The sequence below is a fragment of the Dermacentor albipictus genome, chromosome 1 (assembly GCF_038994185.2).
Source record: "Dermacentor albipictus isolate Rhodes 1998 colony chromosome 1, USDA_Dalb.pri_finalv2, whole genome shotgun sequence".
In the NCBI taxonomy this organism is placed as follows: domain Eukaryota; kingdom Metazoa; phylum Arthropoda; class Arachnida; order Ixodida; family Ixodidae; genus Dermacentor; species Dermacentor albipictus.
In genome coordinates this window covers 444,879,789-444,904,884 of record NC_091821.1, presented here as the reverse complement: position 1 = coordinate 444,904,884, position 25,096 = coordinate 444,879,789, and the positions used below count along the sequence as shown (strand labels likewise).

Genomic DNA, 25,096 nt, shown 5'->3' with positions numbered 1-25,096 from the left:
CTGTAAATTGATACTTAAGGTCATGAAATTGAACAATTGTTGAATTATTTTTTTAAATTACAGGTCTAAATAAAAAAGTTGCCGTTTCACTCTAGAGGCGAAGCATCGATTGCGATAGCAAATTAATAGACATCCATACAAAAAAAAGAATAGTAGTCTAATCGGCAGCATAGATCTGGAAACATTTGCTTAGTAACTAAATCAACAAGGATGGTGTCAGCTCGCACAAGCAAGCATCAGCTCACCACACTCGATGACCGTGGACACTCGTTGCCAAAACGCTGGCATGAGCAAGTGCGGCAGCAACAGCGAGCGAAGTAACCTTCATTCTGCCTATGGCTTTAACGCAAACTTACGGCGAGAATACAGCACGCACAGAAGGCACAGGCCGTCAGCAGATCGGCTTCAAGAGAGTACGCGCGTGACTGGGCGCGGGTGAAATCTCTCAATCTCCGAAAGTAGCGCCAACCGCTTCCTCCTCCTCCGCTCGGCGTGGCCTCGACGGTGGCGCCGGCTATGCTGGCCCTGCCGTAGCAGACGACGGCTAACACGATACCGGAGGAAATGTGCGGAAAAGTTCATTCGAGCCCCGCGGAGCAGTTTTTCAATCGAGATCTTGCTTCGTCAGTCGGCTACAGTCATTAGGAATGTCGTGTTGGAATTGCGGAAAAATAGAGAAAAGGACCAATATTTAAGGCATAAAGCACGCGCACGTTGAGAGTTCATGTTGAGAGTTCGTGTTCGTGTCTGCTCAAACACGCGAGTAATTATCAGTGTTTCAGGTTTTGACAGCGTGAAAGTATGTCTACGTCGTTTTGTAGGTTCACATACAGCAGTGCATATGACGCATGTGATTACCATTTCATTAATCGGTGCATAAAAATGTTATCGTTAAGCAGTAAAAATGTTGATCCTTTGAGCGGGCCTGCGGTCCTTTGCGGCCTTTCTCGGCCAATATAATCCTGCACACAAAACATGCGAGTAGCGCTGCTCATGCCTCCAATATTGAGGACGCGTCCGCCAGCAGCGTTAAAGGCGGAGTGCAAGAGGCCTGTGGAGAGATTCCTAGTTGCTGTTCCGTAATTCACTTCGCATGGGTGGGGTATGTTGCAGCGGTTGCGGGGCACTTTTTTTATTGCGGGGTCCTTTGGTAATAGCGACGATATTGTTTTTTTTTTACAAGTACTGCCTCAAAGGGCGCATGTAACGGCTGACAGAGGTCCCTGGAGAGCACGTGACATTACAAGTGTTACGGTTGCCGCTTTGGTGTCCTGGAGGGACCGTCAATAATACGAAATTATGGCATGTTGTTACAACTAGTAAATAAAATCTAATAAAAAAATACAATCACGCCGAGGCGCAAACCACTGGTGCAGTGCTAACGCGTCCGCGAGGGAATGACGAAAAGTCAACGAGGAATTTACTGGCCAACGTACAATTACGATCAAAGCACACATTAAGCATCCCCAGGCGACCTAAATAAACTTAACCGGAGCCGTCCACTACGACCTATTTCATAGCTTTAGCCGCTTCGGGACGTTAAAAACGTTAATCACCACAAACCAAATCAATACATGCGGGCACACATTCGAAGCTTAACGACTGCATCCGTAACTCATAATGAGCCTTGCAAAAGCGTCGAAAATGTGCTAACTTCTGGTGGAGCTCAACACATAGCATGAATAAAGTCGATTTTATGTCACAGGCCAGCTGCGGATGCGTATACGTTCACCGCAAGACGAAACTACGTGAAACAAAGAGAGTACATTCGAAAACGGTAAAAGCACGCCCAGCGTGACCACATAATCTTTTTCGAAGCTGCAGGCGTGAACTAGGCTGAAAAGAAGAGGTTGTGAGGAACCGTGGCACTTCACAAAGCCGTGCGTTTCCTTGCCACTTCCTCTAAATCAGCCCGCCAGGTCCTATGTATCCACACTTTTCTTCTTTGTGCATTGCGCTCGCCGGATGCTAAAAAAGAAGCCTTTTGCCGTCGCTGTGTCGGTTTCGGCAACCGAAGGCGCAGCAGCATGGCATCACAATTAAGTTCTCGTCCCTAACACACTCGATTTTCTCCGCTAACACACTTGATCAATCCGTTTGCGCGTACTTTCGTCACGCAGTGCCAACAATGGCGGTCGGAGCGCGCTGGAAAAAAATATACATAAGCGTGGCGCCTTTTCTTACGTGACACAGATTGGCCAATGGGAGAGCGGAGGAACCTGGGGCGAAAGGAGGAGTGGAGGAGGAAACGAAGGGGAGAGCGGGGTGGCGGAAAGATCTTAGAATGGCTCTACTTTTGGAAAATTGAGGGGTTCTACACGCGGCAGCACGAAATACGCAGTTGCTACCGGAGTAGAACGCCGCACTCTACCCTCCCGTGCTGACTCCTCGATTTCTTCCCTTGCGCACGCGAGATGGAACTGCGATGGTCGGTTCCCCTTGCTCGCGGTCGCATTACACGCAGTGGCAGCCGGAGAACGACGCCCCCCCCCCCCTCCCCCTTGCTTCCATCCCCCCACAGTATTTCGCGCGACGGAAGTCGGCGCATTTCCTCTCAGTTTTCCTCCCTTACGCGTGCTAGATTAAGCAGTGATTGTCGGCTCGCCTAGCGTGCTGTCACTCGCTAGTACAGCATATGGGGCGCGTCGACGTTGCTGTTACCTGTGGACGCTATTCAGAACGTCATGGCGACGGCGTCCCCGACGGCAAAAATGCGCCTGGAGTGACTGAATAATTACTATCGCAATAAAAATCTGCTTTTTGCGATCACAGGTTTTTCACATTTTATATCAATGAAGAAACACCGGTACAGCAGAGGCGAAGGAAAAGAATTTCTCTGCAAATTTTTCTTAAGAGAAAGAAAAGTCAGAAAAATACACGAGAATATAGTATACATGTGTAGGCAGAGAGGTAGCCTGATTATTCAAATATGATCTCATGCCTTCTGAAACTCTGCAATTATCTGAATAAAGGTCCATGTCCATGAAGATATACACTATTTCTAGATAACAGTTCTAGTTGTGTGGGAAGTTTCACGGAGGATTTTCACTGACTGCAAGGGTGGAAGCAAGCATAAATTGCGTTTTTTTCAGAAACACGCCTCTTTATATTGATGTTCTTTTGGATTCTTCAACCAAGAATGAAGCTTCTCACCATAATTGGTTGCTGTACCCGCTTAAAATATCAAAAAAAGAAGATTTTGTTTGTTGCAGTAGAGATATTATATAAAGGGGTTTTTAAGCTAACAAATTCAAAATAAAAAAATGCTTTTGACCGATATTACAGTTCTAGTTCATGAGCTGGTCTACTCAATGACACTGACATTACTTAAACTAAAAAAATAGAAATCCACAATGAATAATAAAAAATCACTAAATAAATTTAAATTAATTACCTTGCAACACATATTGAAATTGGAAAATTCTAGGTGGGAGGTTCTCAGCGTGGATCCACTTGGAACGAATTCTCAAGATGACACCAGCTTCGACATTTTAATTCTCGAACTTCACCGAGAAATGCACTCGCGTTCCAGTTACTTGTGTGCTTCAATGCTTAAAATGACGTTTTGTTAAGAAAGTGAGTGGAACCAGCATGCATTTTTACCTCAAGTTTGACGATGCATATCTCGTAAATAGTGTCATCCACACGATTCTTTTCAAGAGAATATGCGGTCCATTTGAAAATTGCAATATGTACCACAGTATAAATACTAAAATACTCGGTTAGTGTGTTTTTGTTAATTAATTTATAATGCATTTCAGTTTGTTCTGCAAGCAATATCCGCCTGTTTGAGTAAATCATCTCATGGACTGGAACTGTGCTATCTGACAAAGGCAATCTTAAAAGAAATTTGAAAGTGTTCGCTGAAACACCTTGAACAAAGTCACTATAGGTATTATTTGGAGTAGCGATTATATTGGGTGATCCAATATTTATGCGAGCGGACTTTAACATTTTTGCACGGATCGCTGACAACGCATTAGCTTACAATAAATTCATGATCAAATTTGAATAACTTACATTAGGGAATAATTCTTAATTATGACATTGTAACCTGTTATTTCTCAATTCATGCTCGTTTCGCGTGCATTCTGTGACCACGCCCATGCAGTTTCCCGAGATATGCCCGCATATTTCCGGCGCAATGCGTTTCTGTTCTGCTTTTATTTTTCTAGGCTGGCTTCTACATTCATGACAAGGCTCTAGTTTATCGAACGGAAACATTGTGAACCATAGCCCGAAGCTCAAAACTCTGCTGGATAGAGCTCAAACTCCCTCAATCCGTGCAGCCTTCCTCACGCCTTCCTCACGCCTTCCGCACGCATGGGGAGATTCGGAACGCGTGCGGAAGTCCGGGCGCATTCAGTGAGTTTCGGTCCTGAGCTCTGACGGTACAGAAACCACCCCGGAAAGGCGTTCGTCCCATCCTCGATACCTGGATGAAGAGAAATTTTTCTTCAGCTGCGAAGCTTTTGTATTCTCGGCAACCCGTATGGGTTTCCTATGTCGCTTAGTGCTACGGTCAGCCGGATGACAGCGTTCCCTTTCGTGAATCTTCATCCACAATGCGGCATAACGCAGTACTTGTTTGTCAGTTCTGTAGTTTGTCAAGCGTCCACTCGAACCCCTACGAAGTGTACGCGCATGCATCAGTTATCGGTTTAAATCGCACACACTCTATGAGTAATTACTATTAAGTATAGTAACTAAAATATGAATTCGTGAACACCAGTCCTTTATACAGGTAAAGGTTAAGTGCTTCGTCAAAGTATTGACGACATCATTTTTAAACTTTAGACATTTTTCGGAAGAACGTTGTGCATAGGAAAGCAAGCGTTGATGGAAGAGACGAATTCGACCATACCACAGTTTATTTATGATGCAAATGCAAATGTGGTATATGATTGCAAAACACATTAAGCTGTCAAACACATTAAGCTGTAAATGATCCCGGCCACGGCGGCCGCATTTCGATCGGGGCGAAGTGCGCAAACACACGTGTACTTATATTTAGGTGCACCTTAACGAGCCCCCGGTGGTCCAAATTTCCGGAGTCCCTGACTACGGCGTGCCGCATACTCAGATAGTGATTTTGGCACGCAATACCTCTTAATTTATTTGAATAAATAATTTTGTCTGAGAATAGTGCACGCCAAATTGCGATATGGTAGAATAATAGACGCATGAACATGCGAAAAAGCCCTCTCTTCTTAAGTTTTTCTATAGCAGCGATACTGAATGACTTTCTATGAGCTTGGAGGTGATGCGGGCTTCCGAAAATCTGATCAAGTATTTTGGTCGTAATAACATAATTTAAAGCATAAATGTACATGATGCGTATCTCTACGTAATCAAACAATGTAAGCAATGAAAATTCGTGGAACAACTGAGGTACGCTGGAGTTGGTGCTGATGCTGTAATTATGATACACAACACTTGCATTTGTCCCACTATGTCAACGCGTTTGCGTGCACCATCAAAATGAGGATGGCAGCTCCAGCGTTTGCGACGTGCAATTTTCTACATTGTATACTGTTGGCTTTTTCGTCAGCAACTGAACCAGAAGAACACGTGCACAAAATTGCGCAGCAAACGCCGACCTGAATGACTCATATCGGATAAAAGAAAAGGAAAAAAAAAACTAGATACGAAACAACTTCGTGCTACTGGTACGCAGTGTCCTTTCACCTTTCCTGTTTTCTTTTAAATTTTTATTACGCGCGTTTCTCTCAGCGAGATAGCACGAGTACACTTGAACATTGTTTCGTTCTTCCTTTCTTTTTCGTTTGCCGCGTTTTTGCGCGCAGCAATCACGCCTTATTACCCATCATAATGCAACATGCGTGTGCGGCGCATTCCTCGTGTCGGTAATAGCATCAGACCAAGTGTCACACAAAAGTCAGTGCTCCTGAACATAGTTCAAACAACTCGAGCGCAAGTCAGGAAGAGTTAGGAAGAAGAAACAAAAACTAGAAACAATGTCGCCAAAAAAAAAAAAGAAAACGTGCCCTCCGGAAGCGATCAATCAGGCGTTTCTATCGGTGCATGCGACCCTGCGAAAACAAAAACAAAAAATTCGTTATTAACAGGGCGCCGCGTGAATCCTGTCCCTGAGAGTCGGGCTTCCCGCTTAGCGCAGCTCCGGAAGGAAAAGCAGAGAGCGTGAAAAAGTAATGTAATGAACCGCGGCCTTTTAATTAATTCCGAGGCGGTCAGAACGGGAATAAAAAAGAGGTCGTATATAAGAACACCACACGGCAAGAAAAAAGTTCCGCAGGTTTCTTTTCTTATTATTTTTTTTTACACATTTCGTTATTTTTTCTCCATCGCCCTCGTTCACAGCGGCCAGTTCGTGACAGCTCGGTGGCCGAATGCGGGCGGTAAACATTATTACCGACACTTGGCGGTTGGCGCCGTGCGCGCTGGGCTGAAACACACTTCGCCTTTCAAGCGGCGACCCTCTCTCTCGTCCAACATTGAAACTCCCTTTCCCTTATCTCCAGGTTCGAGGCGTCCGGTGCTCCTCGCTGCCATCGGCAAACAAGTCACGTTCCGGGAGCTCGAATCGCGGGTGCGCAGTTCGCACCGTCGCGCACCGCAAAGGCGAAGAGAAATACTTCACCGTATTAATTTGTATAAAAACGTTCCGTCTTTTTCTCGCGCCGCGAGAACGCGCGCATGTTAGGGAATTCGTGGTCATTGTGATAAACAGTGGGGAAAAGGTATTGCAGCGCATATAGGGAAAGACCAGGAAGTAATAGGGAATTGGTGACCCTCAGCGGCGCATCTGGTAGAGCGAGTCATGGGTTTCTATCATCGTTATTATTATTACTAGTATTTTTTTGTATCCTTCGTCCCGTTTCTCCGGGGCGTACCTCCGAAGACATTTACCGTTCTGGTGATCCGCTGAGTAAACTGAAATCCTTCATAGCTTTTCTGTCATCGGCTGCATCGACGCGAATGTTTCACGGGGAATGCTTATTAGACGGAATCTCGGTTCCCGGCGAGCCATGACCCCATGTTCTCCCCAATGATTTCTCGACCGTCTAATAAACTTCCGGGTCCCTTCGTCCGTCGGGATTTCCTCCAGTCTCCCGCGTCAGGTGCTCGGCTTCGGAAACGAAAGGTGGGGGGGGGGGAGGTCTCCTTGTAATGTAGAAACCTTATTTTTTTCCCCTAAAGTACTTATATTTGCTGCAAGCGAATTTTTATTTTTCGCAGTTCTCTTTTAAACTTCTATATTGAAGAAGGGCACGAGAGCTTATTGATGATGGCCACGTGGGAGCTGAAAGTTTGACTAAATGGAGAACAGTATATTTGAATCTTGCGGAGCCGCTCAGACAGAAAGCACGCCCTCAATGTTTCAGTTTCATACGATGATATCAAGTTTTCGCTACCGCATTTTCTTTCGCAGTAATTGTGGTTTTAGTGTTCTTGTAGGGAACGTTGAAATGCTGGGAGCCGGAACAGCCACGTGTCAGCCAGCAAGGATTAGAAACCACTCTCTATTTTTTCGGTACAACTTGAACCTCAGGCACAGTAAAGAGATAATAAAAATTGGTAAGAGATTTGATGACTTTATATTGCCACGGCACAATATGTGCGATCACGAAAGGCCAGAAGTGTGAAGACGACGACGACGATTAGATGCTAGCGCGGGCTGTTGCCTCTTGGCCTAGCGCAGCGTATTTTCCTTGTAAATATATTTGTACATAGCTTTTCGTCTGCGTCATCCTACGTAACATATCTGGTGGAGGTGGACGTTCCCTGTACCTTGTCACGGAGCTTCGCAGTGGCCGGTACGTCGAGCCTTCCTTCATGGCTCCCGGCGATGACAACCCGACTCCGCCGGCTCCGACACCTGCTGCCCCTTCGACGACCTACATCACTCTCCCCGCTACCCGTGATCCTGGCGTATTCTCGGGCCACGATGGGGAAGACGTCGATGACTGGATCAGCCTCTATGAACACGTCAGCCGCAATAACCGGTGGGACCCTACTATTATGCTCGCCAACGTAGTCTTTTACCTCGGTGGCACACCTCGAGTTTGGTATCGCACGCACGAAGATGAGCTCACCAGTTGGTATTCACTTAAGACACAGCTTCGAGACTTGTTCGGCAACCCCTACGGTCAAAAACTTGCCGCGCAGAAGGCGCTTTCTGGCCGTGTGCAGACGTCAACAGAGCCCTATGTCACGTACATTCAGGACGTCTTGGCTCTGTGCCGCAAAGTTGACACCCACATGACTGAGTCAGACAAGGTTTCCCACATCCTCAAAGGCATTGCCGATGACGCCTTCAACTTGCTCGTTTGCAACACCGTAGCCACGGTGGATGCTGTTATAAAAGAGTGCCGCCGCCTGGAACTCGCCAAAAGTCGACGTATTGACCAGCAGTTTGCCCGTCTGCCCAACACCCAGCGACATCTTCCTGTGCCGACGCTCCTCGTCCCAACAACACTGCCGATGTTACCAGGATCGTCCGGCGTGAGATCGAGGCCGCCTATCCGGCTGCCTTCGACTCCAGTCCCACCAACACATCTGCAGTCACGGTCTCACTGATCCAGGCAGTTGTCCGCCAGGAGTTTGAAAACATGGGTCTTCACACCATCTGCTCGGCCCATCGCCCTGCTACCCGCCCGGCCCATCGCCCTGATACCCGCCCGGCTTCGATTTCGCCCCGTCGCGCATCTTCTTACCCACCACGTTTCCGCAACCCCTCTGAGTGGCGCACTGCTGACGACAAGCCCATTTGTTTCCACTGCCATCGAATTCGGCACATTTCTCGGCACTGTCGTAGTCGCTGGAGTTCCCCGATCCGGTCTACTTATACTGCCTACTCTCACCCCTCAGGTGGCCCTTCTCGTCCCTATGCCGCACGCTCCGATAATGCCGCCACTGATTCTCCTGCAACGAACCGCCCCTATTCTCGTTCGCCTTCGCCCCAACGACGACAATCTCGCTCTCCCCAGCCCCGTCGCTCCTATTCGCCGACTCCCTTCGGGCGCCGCTCCCAGCCGGAAAACTAGACGATGCAGCGCCTCGAGGTGACGCTGCATTGCTCCCTACGCCGCCAAATCCTCTACTGACTTTGCCCACTCATCTGAACCTTCTTGACGTGCACGTCGACGGTGTTTCCGTGTCTGCTCTCATAGACACTGGGGCGCATTTGTCCGTAATGAGCGCTGACCTTCGTAACCGGCTCAAGAAAATTCTCACGCCCGCCACGACGCCTGTTGTCCGTGTCGCCGATGGCGGAACAGCCCCCGTAATTGGTATGTGTACCGCCCGCGTCTCCTTCGCCGATCGCTCAACAATCGTGCTATTCACGGTCATAGCCCACTGTCCCCACGACATCATCCTCGGCTTAGACTTCCTCTCCGCACATTCTGCTCTCATCGATTGTTCCGCCAGTACTCTCCGCCTTGACCTGCCTGTTCTGGATCCTACTGAACCACACCCCAGTCGCCTCCGTTCCGCCGACTTCGTTCGCTTGCCACCTTCGGCACTGACCTACGTTGACCTAGTGTCATCCCCACCAGTCCCCGACGGTCACTACATCGCGGCTCCTATGCAAGACGTCCTCCTTGCACACGGGATCACAGTACCCCATACAGTTTTATCTATTACGGCGAATTGCGTCTGCCTGCCAGTGGTCAACTTTGGCTTGACGACACAAGTGCTGCCACGTGGGATGTCTTTGGCCCAGCTTTGTTCGTTCGAGGATCACTCAGTAGCATCCATTGCAGTAGACGACACTTCATCCGATACTTCTGTACCATCGCAGTCGACAAATTATTCCATCGCTGACTTACGGAAAATGATTGCGCCCGACTTGCCCTCCGAGCACGCTCGTGAACTCTACCGCGTTCTGTTTTCCTACCACGATATTTTTGACTTTAACGATCGTCCTTTAGCCCAAACTACAGCTGTCAAACATCGCATTCATACCGGCGATGCCCCTCCTATTCATCGCCGCCCGTATCGAGTGTCACCAGCTGAGCGTCAAGTTATTCACGCAGAAGTTCGCAAAATGCTTGCCAAGAACGTTATTGAACCGTCATGTAGTCCTTGGGCGTCACCGGTTGTGCTGGTAAAAAAGAAGGATGGCTCATGGCGCTTTTGCGTGGATTATCGGCACCTTAACAGGGTTACCAAAAAGGACGTGTACCCCCTACCTCGGATTGATGATGCCCTTGACTGCATCTACGGTGCTGGCTATTTCTCCTCTATTGACCTTCGCTCCGGCTATTGGCAGATTGCCGTGGACGATCTCGACCGCGAGAAGACTGCCTTTGTGACACCCGACGGTCTTTATCAATTCAAGGTGATGCCGTTCGGCCTATGTAACGCTCCTGCCACTTTTGAACGCATGATGGACTCCCTTCTTCACGGTTTCAAATGGTCCACGTGCTTGTGCTAGTTGGACGACGTTGTCGTATTCTCCCCAACGTTCGCTACGCACCTCGAGCGCCTCTCAGCAGTCCTGGACGTTTTTCGGCGAGCCGGTCTGCAACTCAACGCATCGAAGTGCCAATTCGGCCGTCGCCAGATTACCGTCCTTGGACATCTCGTTGACGCGAACGGAGTGCAACCGGACCCAGGCAAGATCCATGCTGTTACGCACTTCCCTGTTCCGACGTGTGTCAAGGATGTGCGCAGCTTCATCGGCCTTTGTTCGTACTTCCGCCGTTTCGTGAGGAATTTCGCCGCCATAGCACGACCACTAACCGACCTTTTGAACAAAGACTCTCCTTTCCAGTGGGGCGATAACGAGGCCTCTGCATTCTCTCATCTAATCGACATTCTCACAACGCCTCCCGTTCTGGCCCATTTCGATCCTTCTGCGCCTACCGAAGTCCGTACTGATGCCAGCGGTCACGGAATTGGAGCAGTACTAGCACAACGCCAACGTGGCCACGACCGTGTTATCGCTTACGCCAGCAGGTTCCTCTCACCCGCGGAGCGCAACTATTCCATCACTGAGCGTGAGTGTCTGGCCCTAGTTTGGGCGGTTGCGAAATTCCGCCCGTACTTATATGGCCGATCCTTTTCCGTTGTCACAGACCACCACGCGCTTTGTTGGTTATGCTCATTGAAAGACCCTTCAGGAAGACTTGGTCGCTGGGCCTTACGCCTCCAAGAATATTCGTTCTCTGTCACCTACAAATCTGGCCGACTACACAAGGACGCTGACTGCCTGTCTCGCTACCCGGTAGACGAGCCTCACGACGCCGACAGTAGTACCGCCGACGGCATTTTCTCTGTGTCTGCCTTCGCTAACATTGCCGATGAGCAGTACCGAGACCTATCGCTGCGAGTACTCATCGAGCGTCTGCGCTCTACACCTACCGACGCATCCGTTCGCCGATATGTCCTCCAGGGCGGCATTCTGTACCGAAGGAGCTTTCTCTCTGATGGCCCTGATCTTCTTCTTGTCGTGCCAAAACATCTACGACAGGCTGTGCTCTTTGAGATGCATGACGCACCCACTGCAGGACATCTTGGGGTAACCCGCACGTACGACCGCGTCCGCCGCCGCTTCTATTGGCCTGGTCTCGCTCGCTCCGTTCGACGCCATGTTGCTGCCTGTGATCCCTGCCAGCGTCGGAAGACACCTCAGGTGCTACCTGCCGGTCACCTCCAGCCGATCACCGTCCCTGTGGAACCGTTCTTTCGTGTTGGATTAGACCTGCTCGGTCCCTTTCCCACGTCATCCTCTGGGAACAAATGGGTAGCCGTCGCGACTGATTACGCCACCCGATACGCTATCACTCGGGCTCTCCCTACCAGCTGCGCCACTGACGTCGCGGACTTTCTCTTGCGTGACATTATCTTGCTTCATGGCGCCCCGCGACAGCTGCTTACTGACCGTGGTCGAAACTTCCTCTCGAAAGTTATCGCTGACATTGTGCATTCCTGCTCCATTCAACACAAACTGACTACTTCATACCATCCTCAAACCAATGGCCTGACAGAGCGGTTAAACCGTACTCTTACCGATATGCTGGCCAAGTACGTTTCCAAGGACCACCACGACTGGGACATAGCCCTTCCTTACGTAACATTTGCGTACAATTCTTCCCGGCACGACACCGCCGGATTTTCTCCCTTTTATCTCCTGTACGGTCGCGAACCTACCTTGCCCCTAGACACGGCACTTCCTCCTGCTGCGGTCTCAACAAGCGAGTATGCGCGCGACGCCATCGCCCTCGCCGACCATGCACGCCAGCTTGCCCGTGCTCGACTTACGGCCTCACAGACCACTCAGCAGTGTCAGTACAACGCCCGCCATCGTGACGTACAGTTTTCACCTGGTGCGCTCGTGCTCCTGTGGTCGCCCTCTCGTCACGTCGGACTTTCAGAGAAACTTCTTTCGCGATACACAGGGCCCTACCGCCTGCTGCGCCAGGTGACGCCTGTGACTTACGAAATTGCTCCTGTGGGCTCAACCTCGTCCTCTCCTGTGGCATCTAGTGATGTCGTACACGTCAGTAGGCTCAAGGCCTACTACACTGCTTCCGAGTCCGATCTTTAGTCGCTCCGGGACGGCGCTTTTGCAGCCGCGGGTAGTGCCACGGCACAATATGATAATCACGAAAGGCGAGCAGTGTGAAGACAACGACGACGATTAGATGCTAGGGCGGGCTGTTGCCTCTTGGCCTAGCGCAGCGTATTTTCCTTGTAAATATATTTGTACATAGCTTTTCGTCTGCGTCATCCTACGTAACAATATTCCATGTCCGGCCAACCCATAGAGACTTTGAAGGCTTCCGCACACCCGCAGTGGGGTTTGCTAAAAAAAAAAAGAATGATGAACTCAAGTGGGCGTACCGGCACACTACATTCAGTCAGCTCTGCCAGCGCCATGGGCAGCCTTCTAGTTTGCACTGCTGGCGTGAGCGCTGTGCGGGCACGTATTAGTGTCCCTGACGTGCAGTTAATTGTGTGCATTCCACAACGTTGTCCATACACTGATCTGTGGCGGAACCGACAGCAAGCGCAAAGTCGAATCTACGTACTCGTTCTTTTTTATTTGGACTCAGCCAAACACTGATGCTTTTCCTTTTGTGTGAACTCGAACAACCTCGAGGTCTGCAGCGCTACCGGCGTATGCTTCTCGTCGCACTGGCACTCTTAGATGCCATGAGGACAAGCATAAACCTTACTATTGCTTTCAATGGTTCGCTCACTTCAGGCCATGCACCAAACTATTTGCACATACAGCTGCCCCAATCGCGCGGTGTATGCTTCGCTGTATCGCACCACTTGGTAGTGCTCGAGCACACCGAACCCGTCACCCTATGCAACCCCTATGACGAGCAACGGTTGGTTCGGTGCTGCGCGAAAGGCAGCCTCGGCTTTTGGAGTCCTGGACTGAGGACTTCACCTGCTACCGGTCAAGGTGCAGAAGGCGGCACATTATTCAATACTAAATTAGGTTTTATTCTCTCTATCTTTCTCGCTCTCAAGCGACATTGACATTTCTTTTTTCAATTAGCAAAACCTGCCCCTATTATATCAGTGTTTTATTAATATATCGGTTACTTGAATGCCTGCCTTTTGACGGAAGCTTTGAAAGGACTGTGTCTGTAATTAAATTACGTAGGGAGAGCTGGGCTAAGTTCAAATAACACTCAGTGCACATAGCTCGCATCGCAGCGCTAACAAAGCGTGAGGCAAAGCTTGAAAATAAGGCAGCTAGGAAAAAGAGTGCTTTTTATTTCCGGCTTAGTTACTAACATACAGACAGTTCATTCATTCATACAATCTTGTTATGTTATTCATATCAGGATAGTGTAAGGGCCCTCGAAGCTCGATCATCTTAATCAAACCTTGCCCTTCGCCGCAACCTTTCCACCCTAACTTTGTTTCATAAATACTTTTACAACCCCATTGAACGCACAAGGTTCAGAGCAGTACCTGCTCGCATTTCTCACAGCCCCGGCCATGTTCTTCAAATTGCCAGACCACGTGCTCATACAACTACATCTTATTCTTTCTTTACCCGCGCAGAAACACAATGAAACGGCTTTTCCCACATCGCCGCGATCGCCTGCACGAATGATTGCTTGAAGGCCATAACCTATAACCTGTCATCTTGAGCCACATGGCAAATGTTGTTATACCAGTTTCTGTAATTTCTACCCTCATGTAATTCTTCCTGGAAGAGTAGTATTTAAGTCAATAAACTGAATGAACTGAAAATATGGCGACAATCACTTGTGCCCATCCCACCTGTAAGAATGAAAAGTGTGAAGGCGCGACAGTCACATAACCGGCACAGTGAAATTGCAGATGCACTGCGTTCAAATTGGTGTAAGTAGCTAGTGCACATGAAAAATTAAGAAAATACGGGAACATTCAGAAACGTCAACTGCTGGTGCGTTATTATGCGCAAATATATACAAAGCATAACTGATCTTGCTAGGCCTCCTCACCTAGTAAAATGAAACTATGTTGTAGCTATGTGTCTGAGCAATTCAAGGTATCTTTGTGTGAGGCACATTCACGTGCAACTTCCTGGTTCATTATGTAGGCCTGTAGAATGGCTGGAGAATAGCCATTGGGTGGGCAAGATAACCCGCAACTACAGTACATATTTGCTGGCAACGTTCTTTCTTTTATATCAAATACTTTACAACTGTAGGACCCGCGTGATATTATATTAAGCGGAATGACTGTTTCATGAAAACTTTTGTGCAAAGAGCGAATTCTCAGACTGCTCCGTCCATGTCTGTTACTCTGTTCTACCCAGTCTGATGTAGGTGGCCTCCCTACAAGTCTTTTTTTGTCAGTTTCTCATGAACGGGTATGTAAGGATTCCGCGCGGGAGTCTGATAAAGGTTCCTTACTGTAATTACTTTCTTTTTTTTTTACTTTGTTCTGATATGCGTACTGTTTTCAGCTTGGTTCATCTTTTGACATGTTTGTTCGACCACGACTAATCAATTTTAGGTTTTCGATACGCCCTTTAAAATCAATCAATCAATCAATCAGTCAGTCAGTCAATCAATCAATCAATCAATCAATCAATCAATCAATCAATCAATCAATCAATCAATCAATCAATCAATCAATCATTAATTTTAAAACGCAGATGAAATATAAGCGCATAACCCATGTGTATTATACAATGCAAGGACGTTTTTTTGTGTAGAATGTACCAAGTACAAGAAATCTGGGTCAATAAGTTATAGTAAGAACATGTTCACTCAGAACTTCATAAAGAATTGCATGTTAATAAAGGTGTTTTTGCCACCAGCTGGGCCCCGGTTTGCACAATCTCCTGTTTATGAAAACCCAATCGATGCCACTGTGCAGTACTACGATGTTTCAGCACATCTCAGATGAGAGTGTTGACCCACGCAGGGAAGCCGTCCCCGGTGCTTACATGGAAGCGCAACGGCAACTACTTCCCCACGAAGGCGCTGACTTCAGTGGCCGGAGACGTCAAGCAGTCCAAGCTCACGCTGTCGTCCCTGCAGCGGAGCGACCTCATGGCCACCTACACATGCGTCTCCTCCAACAACGTATCCAGTCCGATGGAGGTCTCCGTCACGCTAGAACTGAACCGTGAGTATTTAGAAGCTCAGTTCCTTTCCACTTGAAGTGATCGCAACTGTCTTTTCTTTTGGGGGCGGAGAGGTGGGAGGAGAGATTGAAATTAAAAATGCGCGAACATAGAATTGGAAGTGCTGCAGTCAGAGTCCTGTAGCGGCAGAGAATACTGGGTACTCGGCACTACGCCTTCGTTATAATTTTAAAAATGCGTAGGTGTATCTAACCATCATATTATCTAAGATTGCTAAGGACCCCTAAAAATAAAGGAGTACGGCTTTTATTTTTTTCAAATATACGTTATTCACGGTTTGCTGCATAAACTTCTTTGGACCACCAATTATTCACTGCAACTTTCTAAGGATCAATCTGCGCTTGTCTACGCGTATTCCTGCTACATGGGCGTGACTTCAGCTCTCAGCGTTTTTAAACACATAATCAGAACACACATGCCGATCTAAAGAATCCGACTGCAGGGGCACAATTGTGCTATCTACTACGGTCGGGTTTGAAAATATGAGTGTGCTTGCAGGTTTCCATACCTAATAATAAGATAATTATGTAAATAGGTATTTATCCTTGGCCTTATTCGACGTAACCTTTCCTTTCTTTATGGTCTGTCACAGTGGCCCCGACGTCGGTGCAGATCCGCAAGAGTGAGGCTCCCATCTCGTCGGGCCTCACTGCCGAGATCCTGTGCGAGGTTTGGGGCTCGCGGCCTCCGCCCGAGATCACCTGGTGGAAGAGCAGCGAGCAGCTGAATCAGACCTTCGTGCACGTGTCGCAGGACGGGAACCTGACGACGAGCGTGGTGGCCTTCTCGCCGCAGCGCTCCGACAACGGCCAGATGCTGGTGTGCCGTGCGCAGAACCCGCGCCTCAGAAACAGCGCCCGCGAGGACCAGTGGGAGCTCAGCGTGCACTGTGAGCAGCGCCGACGGGAGAGGGCGCAACTGCGATTGCTCTTTCTCTGCGTGCAATGCGCGCAATGTCACGCGCTGTGTATCTTTCAGAGAGTAGGTTGCACAGCCGCAGGACGGGTAGCACCGATAAGTATCCTGGTTGTGTTCGCGTGCCGACCCAATTGCGTCGTATTCCATCGTGCGATTGGGAAGGCGAAACCGGCCTTGTCAGTGCAGGGTTGTCTACGCGCACGTTTGAGGAAGCAAAAATCAGCGATAATGCTAGTTGAAAAAATCTATCATTGCGTGTTGCGTTTTTGATGTCTGAATATCAGTTAGCCGATCGTTAGCCGTTAGCCGTTCAATAAACGTGTCTTCTCAGAAGACACGTTTATTGAACGGCTAACGATTTTGGTTATAAAAAAAGTGGTTTGACATCTGGCACAAAAAAAAATATTCACAGAGAATCGTTTGTCGCATGGTTTCGTTAAAACTACACGATGTGGATGCTGCTGTTGCTCATAGTAGACAATTTATGTCACGCGAGGGCTGGGAGAATCTTCGCATTTACTTCAGTCTATTACGTTATTTTGGCACGGACACATCGGTCACGCTTGCTTTCCAGTTAGCTTTCCTACAGATTTAAATATAATTCTGGCAGTATCACTCCCAATAGACAATTATTCTATCAGGCAATACTTCCCAGAGATAGTGTTCGCTACGCAATACTATGATAAATCCAGGAGGCTTAAGTAGGCTAGTTCTATAAATGAGGTCATGGATCGTAGCTGAAAGGAGAAATTATATTTTAAAAAGTCCAAAATTTGTTTGGTGCAATAAGACTGATGGGTGTGCGAATTCATATACCTTTAATCACTCCCGTGGGCGACTGTTACGAAGCGGCTAGAACTGGCAAGGAATGCTTTGTATTAAAGGCATTGTGGCGCCATCTATGGGGCTCAAACATTGTGTGGTTGCGAAATGCATCGAGAAGCAAACTTTGGGGAAGTAAGCAAAGAAAGCAATCACTTAAAGCATTTAATACATGCTATAGACGGAGCGAAGATAGTGCAGTAATGCCGTCGTTACCACAAAACAAGCCGATTGAAACGGTGATCTTAGAAACTCTGTCTGTAGCATTTCGTTATAATATTCCAGACTTCCAACCTGACGCCGACCACATAAGATTTATTTCGAATGTGCCGCAACTGGAGCCTGCGCTCAGCTCCTGTTCGTAGGCGCTGTTTAACTTCACAAAGTTGGGCACATGTACCAATTTTTTCTTTGGCCTTACAAAAAAAAAAAAGCTGGGAGGAATGGTGAGGGGTGGTTGTGAGGGGGACGGCGACATAGTTTCAGTATATTGAATTTCAAGTTTTCTCTCGCATAGCTTAGCTTGGACGTTTTACATACATCTTTCAGGAGATTCCCCTTTCCTCCACCCCCAGTGTAGGGTAGCAAACCGGATGCTGTTCTGGTTGACCTCCCTGCCATTCCTACCCTTGCTTTCTCTCTCTCTCTCTTTCAGGAGATCGACGTGATACTCAAACGACGTCATTATACGAAAGTATCCGAGTTAAATGCTGAAGCTGTGAGAACTGTCACATGACAAATACCATAATGCTTTTGTATTTGTAATCCCCAATAACGCTGACATTAGCACTACAAGAACATTATACAACACCGAATCTACCTCTATACTGCACCAAGAAATACGCCCGTTTGAAGCTTGGGCCAGAAGTAGCATAAGAACAGTTATTCTTTGAGGTCGACATGGATAAATGCCTCACAACATAGCCCAACGATGGTTAGCAAAATACTTTACCGCATTTTTCTCCATTCTGAAATTCTGGGTCAATTTCGCAGTTCATGCCGGCTTGACTGTGTTCACACCGTTGTGAATGTTGAACCGATCTTTGCCTTGATACCAATAACTTTGCGTGCGATGGCCTCGGATTTATTTATTATTTAGTGGCTGTCATTAGCCAAAAAAAAGTAAATAATCAATGAATCTTTGGGTTGAGAATCGAGGTTTGCATATACCAATATTATGATGTTTTAAATTTGAAGCATGGAGGGTTAGCATATTCTTTCTTCTTTTTCTTCTTCTTTTTGCTCTCCATTGCAGTTTTTGCGATTCTAGGGGAACTTGGAGATTACTCAAATGCTCGTTCATGCCGTAAGGAATTCCACTAAAGTGTACGGGTGAGCATAATGTTTATATGGTAATGACATTTAATCAAATAATCATATGTGCTGCTGCAGTAGCATAGCAGCGAATTTGCTTGTATATAGAACAAGCTTCATTTGGACAACTGCAATATAAGGGAAGTTAATTCTCCTCGTCTTCGTCCACATAATTCCGAAAAGATGAAACACAAGAAAGAAAATGTTCCTTGCACTTTCTTTGCCAGGGATCGATCGTCTTCAACCAAATCAATAGAAATAGAAAATTGATAAAACAATTTATCCGCCTCAGTAGATGTCACGTTGCTCTTTAGGAACCCTTTTACTTCCCGAAAGAAAAAAAAAAGGGCGAAGTGTTATGCAACATGATTCATAAACCACTAAGAAAAGCACAGCAGCCCTACTTCGCCTCAGAACGGGCTGACAAGCGCTGTGCTTCCACTCAAGTTTTCACTGAGTGTGCATGCTATACCACTCCGCTGCGATATGTGAACCGAAAATTTCGCAACCGCGGAAGCTGTTCGGGCTTTTTCAAAGGCATCGCCGTAGAGACGTCCTGTCCAAAGCACTCCTCGTCGAAGGAATCGCCTAGAAAGGTTGTTGAAGCGCGGCAGTTTTCACTTCTTACTGCACTTATTTTCTTTGGTCATTTACCTAGCCGCCTGGGGCTCTATCTCAGACATTTTCCAAGGCTACATTTTCAGTGCTCGTTAAAATATTCTTCTCTCTCTCACTCTTTCTCGTGAACCTTCTATTCGGTATCGTGCGTGCATTTCGCGGAGTTGAACAAGTGGTTCGAGTAAAGGCCAGTTGTAATAAGGAAGTAGATGCAACGTCGGGCTTAACATTTTAGGCAAGCCATATTTAGGCTCGCATATCTGTGTAAGCTTTGCTCAGCTACCAAAGAAAAAAATGCTGATAGAACGCGCTGGTTCAAAGCTACTTTTTATTTATTTATTTATTTATTTATTTATTTATTTAGGTTACCATTAAAGGCGATCTCGTTGAGGGTTGAGATAGCAGGGACAAACACAAGTTAAATGCACAGTACAATAAATATTATTACAATTAAAACAAAAATCTGAAGCGAGAACTTTCTAAAGCGGTTAGTTAAATGCTAAATATATGCTTATCATGTGCTCCGCGTTTCACAGTGCAGTGATTACGTGCTTGGGCGGGAAGGTGCGCAGACCACGGTGATTATAATAGAAGTGATTATGACCGTGATCATGATAGTTTGCATGCTCTTTGAAACAGCGCTGGGACAAATAGTCACCCACTCTGGTTGATTTAATGAAGTTTTACGGCATCCATCGCAATCTAACCTTTTGCCTATCTGATCTCGATCCTAACTTTCGAGTTAAAAGCATTTGCATTATACTGCTCCATTACCTACACTTGCGTTGAATCTGTTCCTATTAATATATTCCCAGCTTTTCTTCCACCAATACTGTGATCGTCTCTCACTTATGTCGACTGCTGACAGGTTAATCCGGCCATCTTCTTTGAATCCAAACACTTCTTCAAGAGAACACTCTCTACGAATACCGTTCGGTCAGTGTATTTCCATACATCACGATTTACCGAGTCAATTCTGGGTTATTTATTTATTTTCATTTTTTTTCAACGCGAAATTGTCTCATCCTGTGGCTTATATTAGCTCCGATATGTTTTTTTTCTTTCGTCAAGCAGCTAGCTCGGGCCTCGGATAGTCAGACAATTGCCTCTACGTTATCATAGATTTTTGCCCCTGCGCAGGGTAGCCAACCGGAACTTCCTCTGGTTAACCTCCCTGCCTTTCTCTGCATTATCTTATCTCTCTCTCTTCTTGTATTCTTGCCGTTTTTGTAAATCCCCATGGGCTTTCTTTGTTTACATCCTTTGTATACGCAATTTACCGTCTCTGTTTTCTTCACTTTCTATTTTATTATGGTTGGTCATCTATTTACGCGTTCCATCTCCCCGTACTTGGTTGCCAACTTTCCTGAACCCTTGCCAAAATCGCCCCCCCCCCCCCCCTCAACCGAACCACCATCGCCGAGTGGCGATGGAGTTGCGCTCCGGAGTGCGAGGTCATGTGATCGACTCCCGGCCACAGCAGCCGCTCTTCGATGAATGCAAAATGCAAGAAAAAAAATCTGTGTATATGTAGATTTAACTCATTCTTTACGAAACCTAGGTGCTTAAAATTATTCCGAAACCCTACACCACCTGGCGTCTGTAGCAGCGCCGACGTTGCTTTGGGTGGCTAAAACCCTACGAAATGATCAGTGCCTTTATTAATGCGTCTGCCTTTTTTTTCATTACGCCATTCGTGGTACCGGCTCGCATTGCCATCGCGCTTTCTCCGGGATCGACTCGCTTTACTGCGTGTGAGAACCCGACAAGACCGGCGCGTCAAACTCCCGGAGACGAAGGCGTGGAAAACGTCGCTTTACAGCAAATGAATTACGAGTTTAAAGCGCACGATTATTGCAGGGAGGATATTTAGGTAGCGTTTCATGTTTCATTGTGTAATTTCGTGCCGGTATAGAGCTGGGCGCCGGTACATTTGTAGAAGAGAATCACATATGGATATACAAAAGCCGAATCGTTATATGAGTGCTCTCCTGCGTGTGATCTACTCGACAAGAGCGCCAGCAGTCACGGTCAGCGAATTCTAGAAGCACTCGCAAAGAAAGCACGAGCTAGCCTTCGCGCTGCAAAGCCCGCAGTGGCAGCGAGCAACTTGAACGCAACGGTTCATCCGCTGTAGCAAGTGGCGCTCATAACGATAACGCAGAGGGTCGTGCTTTCGTCGTGGCTTCGCTGCAGGTATTTGCGAGAAATTCGACCAGAATAGTTATGCTATTCTGCACATAGTTGCTTACTGAGAACATGAAGTACACGGATTAGACTGTAGTGCACCTAAGCGCCTAAGCTGCGAGAGCAGCGCGCATTAATTTAGTCCCAGTTAAAACGCACGATGCATTGCTAGGGGGTAACGTTAAGTGCCGGAGTACTTTTTCTTTCTGCTCAATTTGTTCTGTGCATTGCTATTTTTGAGCGTTTAGCTTGCACGTGTTTGCATTCACAAATTGTGAGCTGTCAGATGAGAGTTTTCGCTGCTTGAGAAGAAGCTCTGACGCTATGTAAAATGTATTGGGCGCAAAACTTCGGTAACATTGAAAAGTAAAAACAAACGCACAACGGTAGAAAATGCATAACAATTATTTCTTTTAGATGGCTAAGCGTGGCGTTAATGTAAGGTATCAACGTTCATGTAAAGTTTAGCAAACGTATTAAGGCTTCGCTGAACATTTTCTGTCTTCCATTGTGTTCGTGTACACCGACAGTTGATTGAATCGCGTTACGATCGCAGATTGTCCAGAAAACTAAGTAGTGGGTGGACAGGGGAATAGAAAGAAGAAAAAGAGAGGTAAGAAAAGCGCGGTGATTACGAGCACGCGCGGGGACGGAGCCAAATGCACTCGCACACGCCACGTGTATCCAAAACGCACAAAAGTGCGTTCACTTTCCTTCTGCGCCTCTCTTCCTCTCTGAACATTATGAAAGGCAGTAAAATAATAAAGAAACGCGCTTTTGTCGTCTCCTTCGTTTGTTTCTCTATCCGTTCTTTGAGGTGACGCATAATGAACTAGTAAACGTGCTGTGGGCTTCATATGGGAGGGCGCTTAATTCCCTTCAACTCACGCTCATAACAGTGTCAAAACGTATTTTTTAAAATTGGCAAATGACGTGTCGAAAATAAAGCAAATGATGAAGTGTGCCAGTTTCCATGTTCTTTAGAAAACAAGAACAACTCCGAGGGAAACAGCTTCATTAGTAATTTCTACCCAATGTTGTTCTTTCCCCGAATTTTGAGATGTTTGCAGAGGGTTGCTGTTTGCTTCGCATGAAATGCGCTGCGTATTCGACTGCTGATACAGACCCTTCTGCCTCCTCTAATAACCTTTCCGTATTTACATTTTCACACTGTACCCTAAAAGTATGAGCCCTCAAGCCAGAAAAAAAGTTCAGTGTTTCTGCAACATCTGTGATGCCACTTCCCGTTCATAGAAGAAGTGGGATACTTTCAAGGAGCCTTATGCTTATAAACACAGCGTTATGGCCCTTCAAGAATACGCATGTTAAAACTGTGCAGCTACAAGCCTCTCTATTACAGCGACATTTAAGCAGTTAAACATATAACCCGTGCTAATTGGAGCAAGGCCTCCTGACTTCAAGTGATCTGTCTGTTATGGTTCCAACGTTCCAACGGTCAAAGTGTAAATTTTGAAGCGCCACATCGCAACAATACAAGTGAAATTTCAAATGAACACCAGCGTTTGCCCAATAAAGGTTTAAACCTCAGTGAGACTTTGCTCTAGAATAGAGCTGATCGTCATTCTTGAGCCTAGCAAGCAGTATCACGGCCATTTGAAGGGCCCATAATAGGAAGCACGTAGCAGCACTTAGCTCACGTGGAAAGTGATAACGTTCGTTCAACAAACTTTTTATATCCACTTATTTCGAGGAAGAACAAAAAGCTTGCCTTATAATTGCTTTACTCAATCCACTGAGAACAAAAAATGGGGAGGAAAAGATGGCGCTAATGAACACCGTGTCGCCTTCTGAAAGGGTCTGCGCTCGGCAAATAAACCACTTCATTGACTCATACGTGTTCTACAGACGCGTAAATAATACGTTGTTCTTGTATCAACGTGAGGGAAACCCCAATTGCAGAACCCCAATTGCGGACAGCGACATAGGTGACGAAATATGCTTTTGAATTCTAACTTCTGCTGAACGAATGCTGTTAATCCCCAAGATCTCAAACATTATTATAGACAATTAACTTTAGATTGCTCGCATCGATTGATCAATCCGGCGATCGATTTATTAAATAATTCATTCATTCATTTATTAATTCATGCATGCATGCCGCGTTGCGTTCAACGTCCCAAGGTAACACATTCGGCGTCATGCATTCTCCAGTTAAGGTCTCCAGAATAACTTTAATTGCAGTTCTTTATTTTGGTTCCTTCAAAATGCGTCTTCGTAGCCGGAAATCAATCCAGTGACGTCATGCTCAGCGGAAAACCGTCTTACCAAAGGACTCCTAATGCCACTGGGTAAATATGGTCGGTTGCTCAAAAAATTTACACAGTTCAGACGCTTTTGGAATGGATTATAAGAAGTTTAGCATTAAAGCTGTGAATACGTCTTATTAGAACTTGAGGTGGTCTCGTGCCTTTGCACTTTCACTGTACCGTTGGGTGATGAAGTGGAACCTCAGTGAACGTGCGATAAATCACTCTACCCGCGTAACTGGACCGTACTGCCTGCTTTGCGCGCAGACAAACCGAGGGTGCAGCTGCGTCTCGGACACCAGATGTCGTTCGACAACATCCGCGAACGGACGGACGTCACCTTCCTGTGCGTCATCGACGCCAACCCACCGGTGGAGGAGGTCCAGTGGACGTTCAACGGTCGTGAGCTGCGGCCCGCTCCCACGGCCGCCGATATGCTTGGCGGGAAGAGGCCCGTGCGCAATAACCTTGTCATTCGCAACGTCGGCACCGCTCACTCGGGCAACTACTCCTGCTTGGGAGCCAACTCGGAAGGCGTGGGCACGAGCGCTGACGTCAGCATACACGTCAAACGTACGCTTCAGTATATTATTTCCGATTGCCAAAATTTACAAAAAAGAAAAAAAAAGTTTGGTTTCATGCAAAACAATAGGCTTCGTATTGCGCAGGCTAAAGTTAGCTCATGCATCTTTATAGTGTAGTCGCTGGGAGATGCAACTTGAAGGCTCATTACTGATTATAAGCCTCATGTCACTCGAGTTGCGATGCAAAACAGTAGCCGAGGTGAGAAAAGTAGCGTCCTTTTTCTTTCAAGTGCTACATTTCTAAACAACTCGTTCCCTTCTCTCTCTTTGTGTGGTTTTTTCTAATCTTTTTTCCACCCTTACCACCTTCTTCATTACAGGGTAGCAAACTGCGTATTCTTCCGGCTAACCTTCCCAACTTTGGCATCTCATTCTCTCGAGATCGTCATTTCATTTGGGTGACTACTAAGAACACTTTAGTGTTCGTCGTAGTCGATTGTATCGTTTATTCGTCTGAGTGAATCCTGTCGACACATTTGTGTATATAATGCACTTGACAACGTAGACAAACATGCGAGAAATATGACACCAGACTAGCGCGGAGCTATAAAAATCTTCGAGTTCTCCAGTAATTATTCTTCGGAATGCAATTTTCTAGCCGCCTGGTTCGCACAGATGGTAAAGCACACACCCCAGAAATGTGTTGGTCCAGGGTTGTATCACTTGACGAATACGAACTGTTCTTCAACCGCAAAGCTTTTTTCTTTTTTTTTTCTTATAAACCAGCATTTTGTATCTTTAGCAGCTCTGCACTGCTCTCGGTGAACGTCAATTTTTTTTCCATTCGAAAG

The 25,096-nt window shown here is 46.8% G+C and overlaps 1 protein-coding gene across 2 annotated transcripts in view; it reads left to right on the top strand.

The window, feature by feature from the left end:
* LOC135903082 (synaptogenesis protein syg-2-like) overlaps positions 1-25,096 on the top strand; it is a 343,784-nt gene that overhangs the window by 246,593 nt on the left and 72,095 nt on the right. Inside the window, exons 5-7 of one of the 2 annotated variants that reach the window (XM_065433453.2) lie at positions 15,373-15,576; positions 16,188-16,484; positions 23,989-24,294. In XM_065433453.2, coding sequence (XP_065289525.1) covers positions 15,373-15,576; positions 16,188-16,484; positions 23,989-24,294 — 807 coding nt within the window. The remainder of the gene's footprint in view (positions 1-15,372; positions 15,577-16,187; positions 16,485-23,988; positions 24,295-25,096) is intronic. The other variant, XM_070537210.1, reaches the window with a different exon arrangement.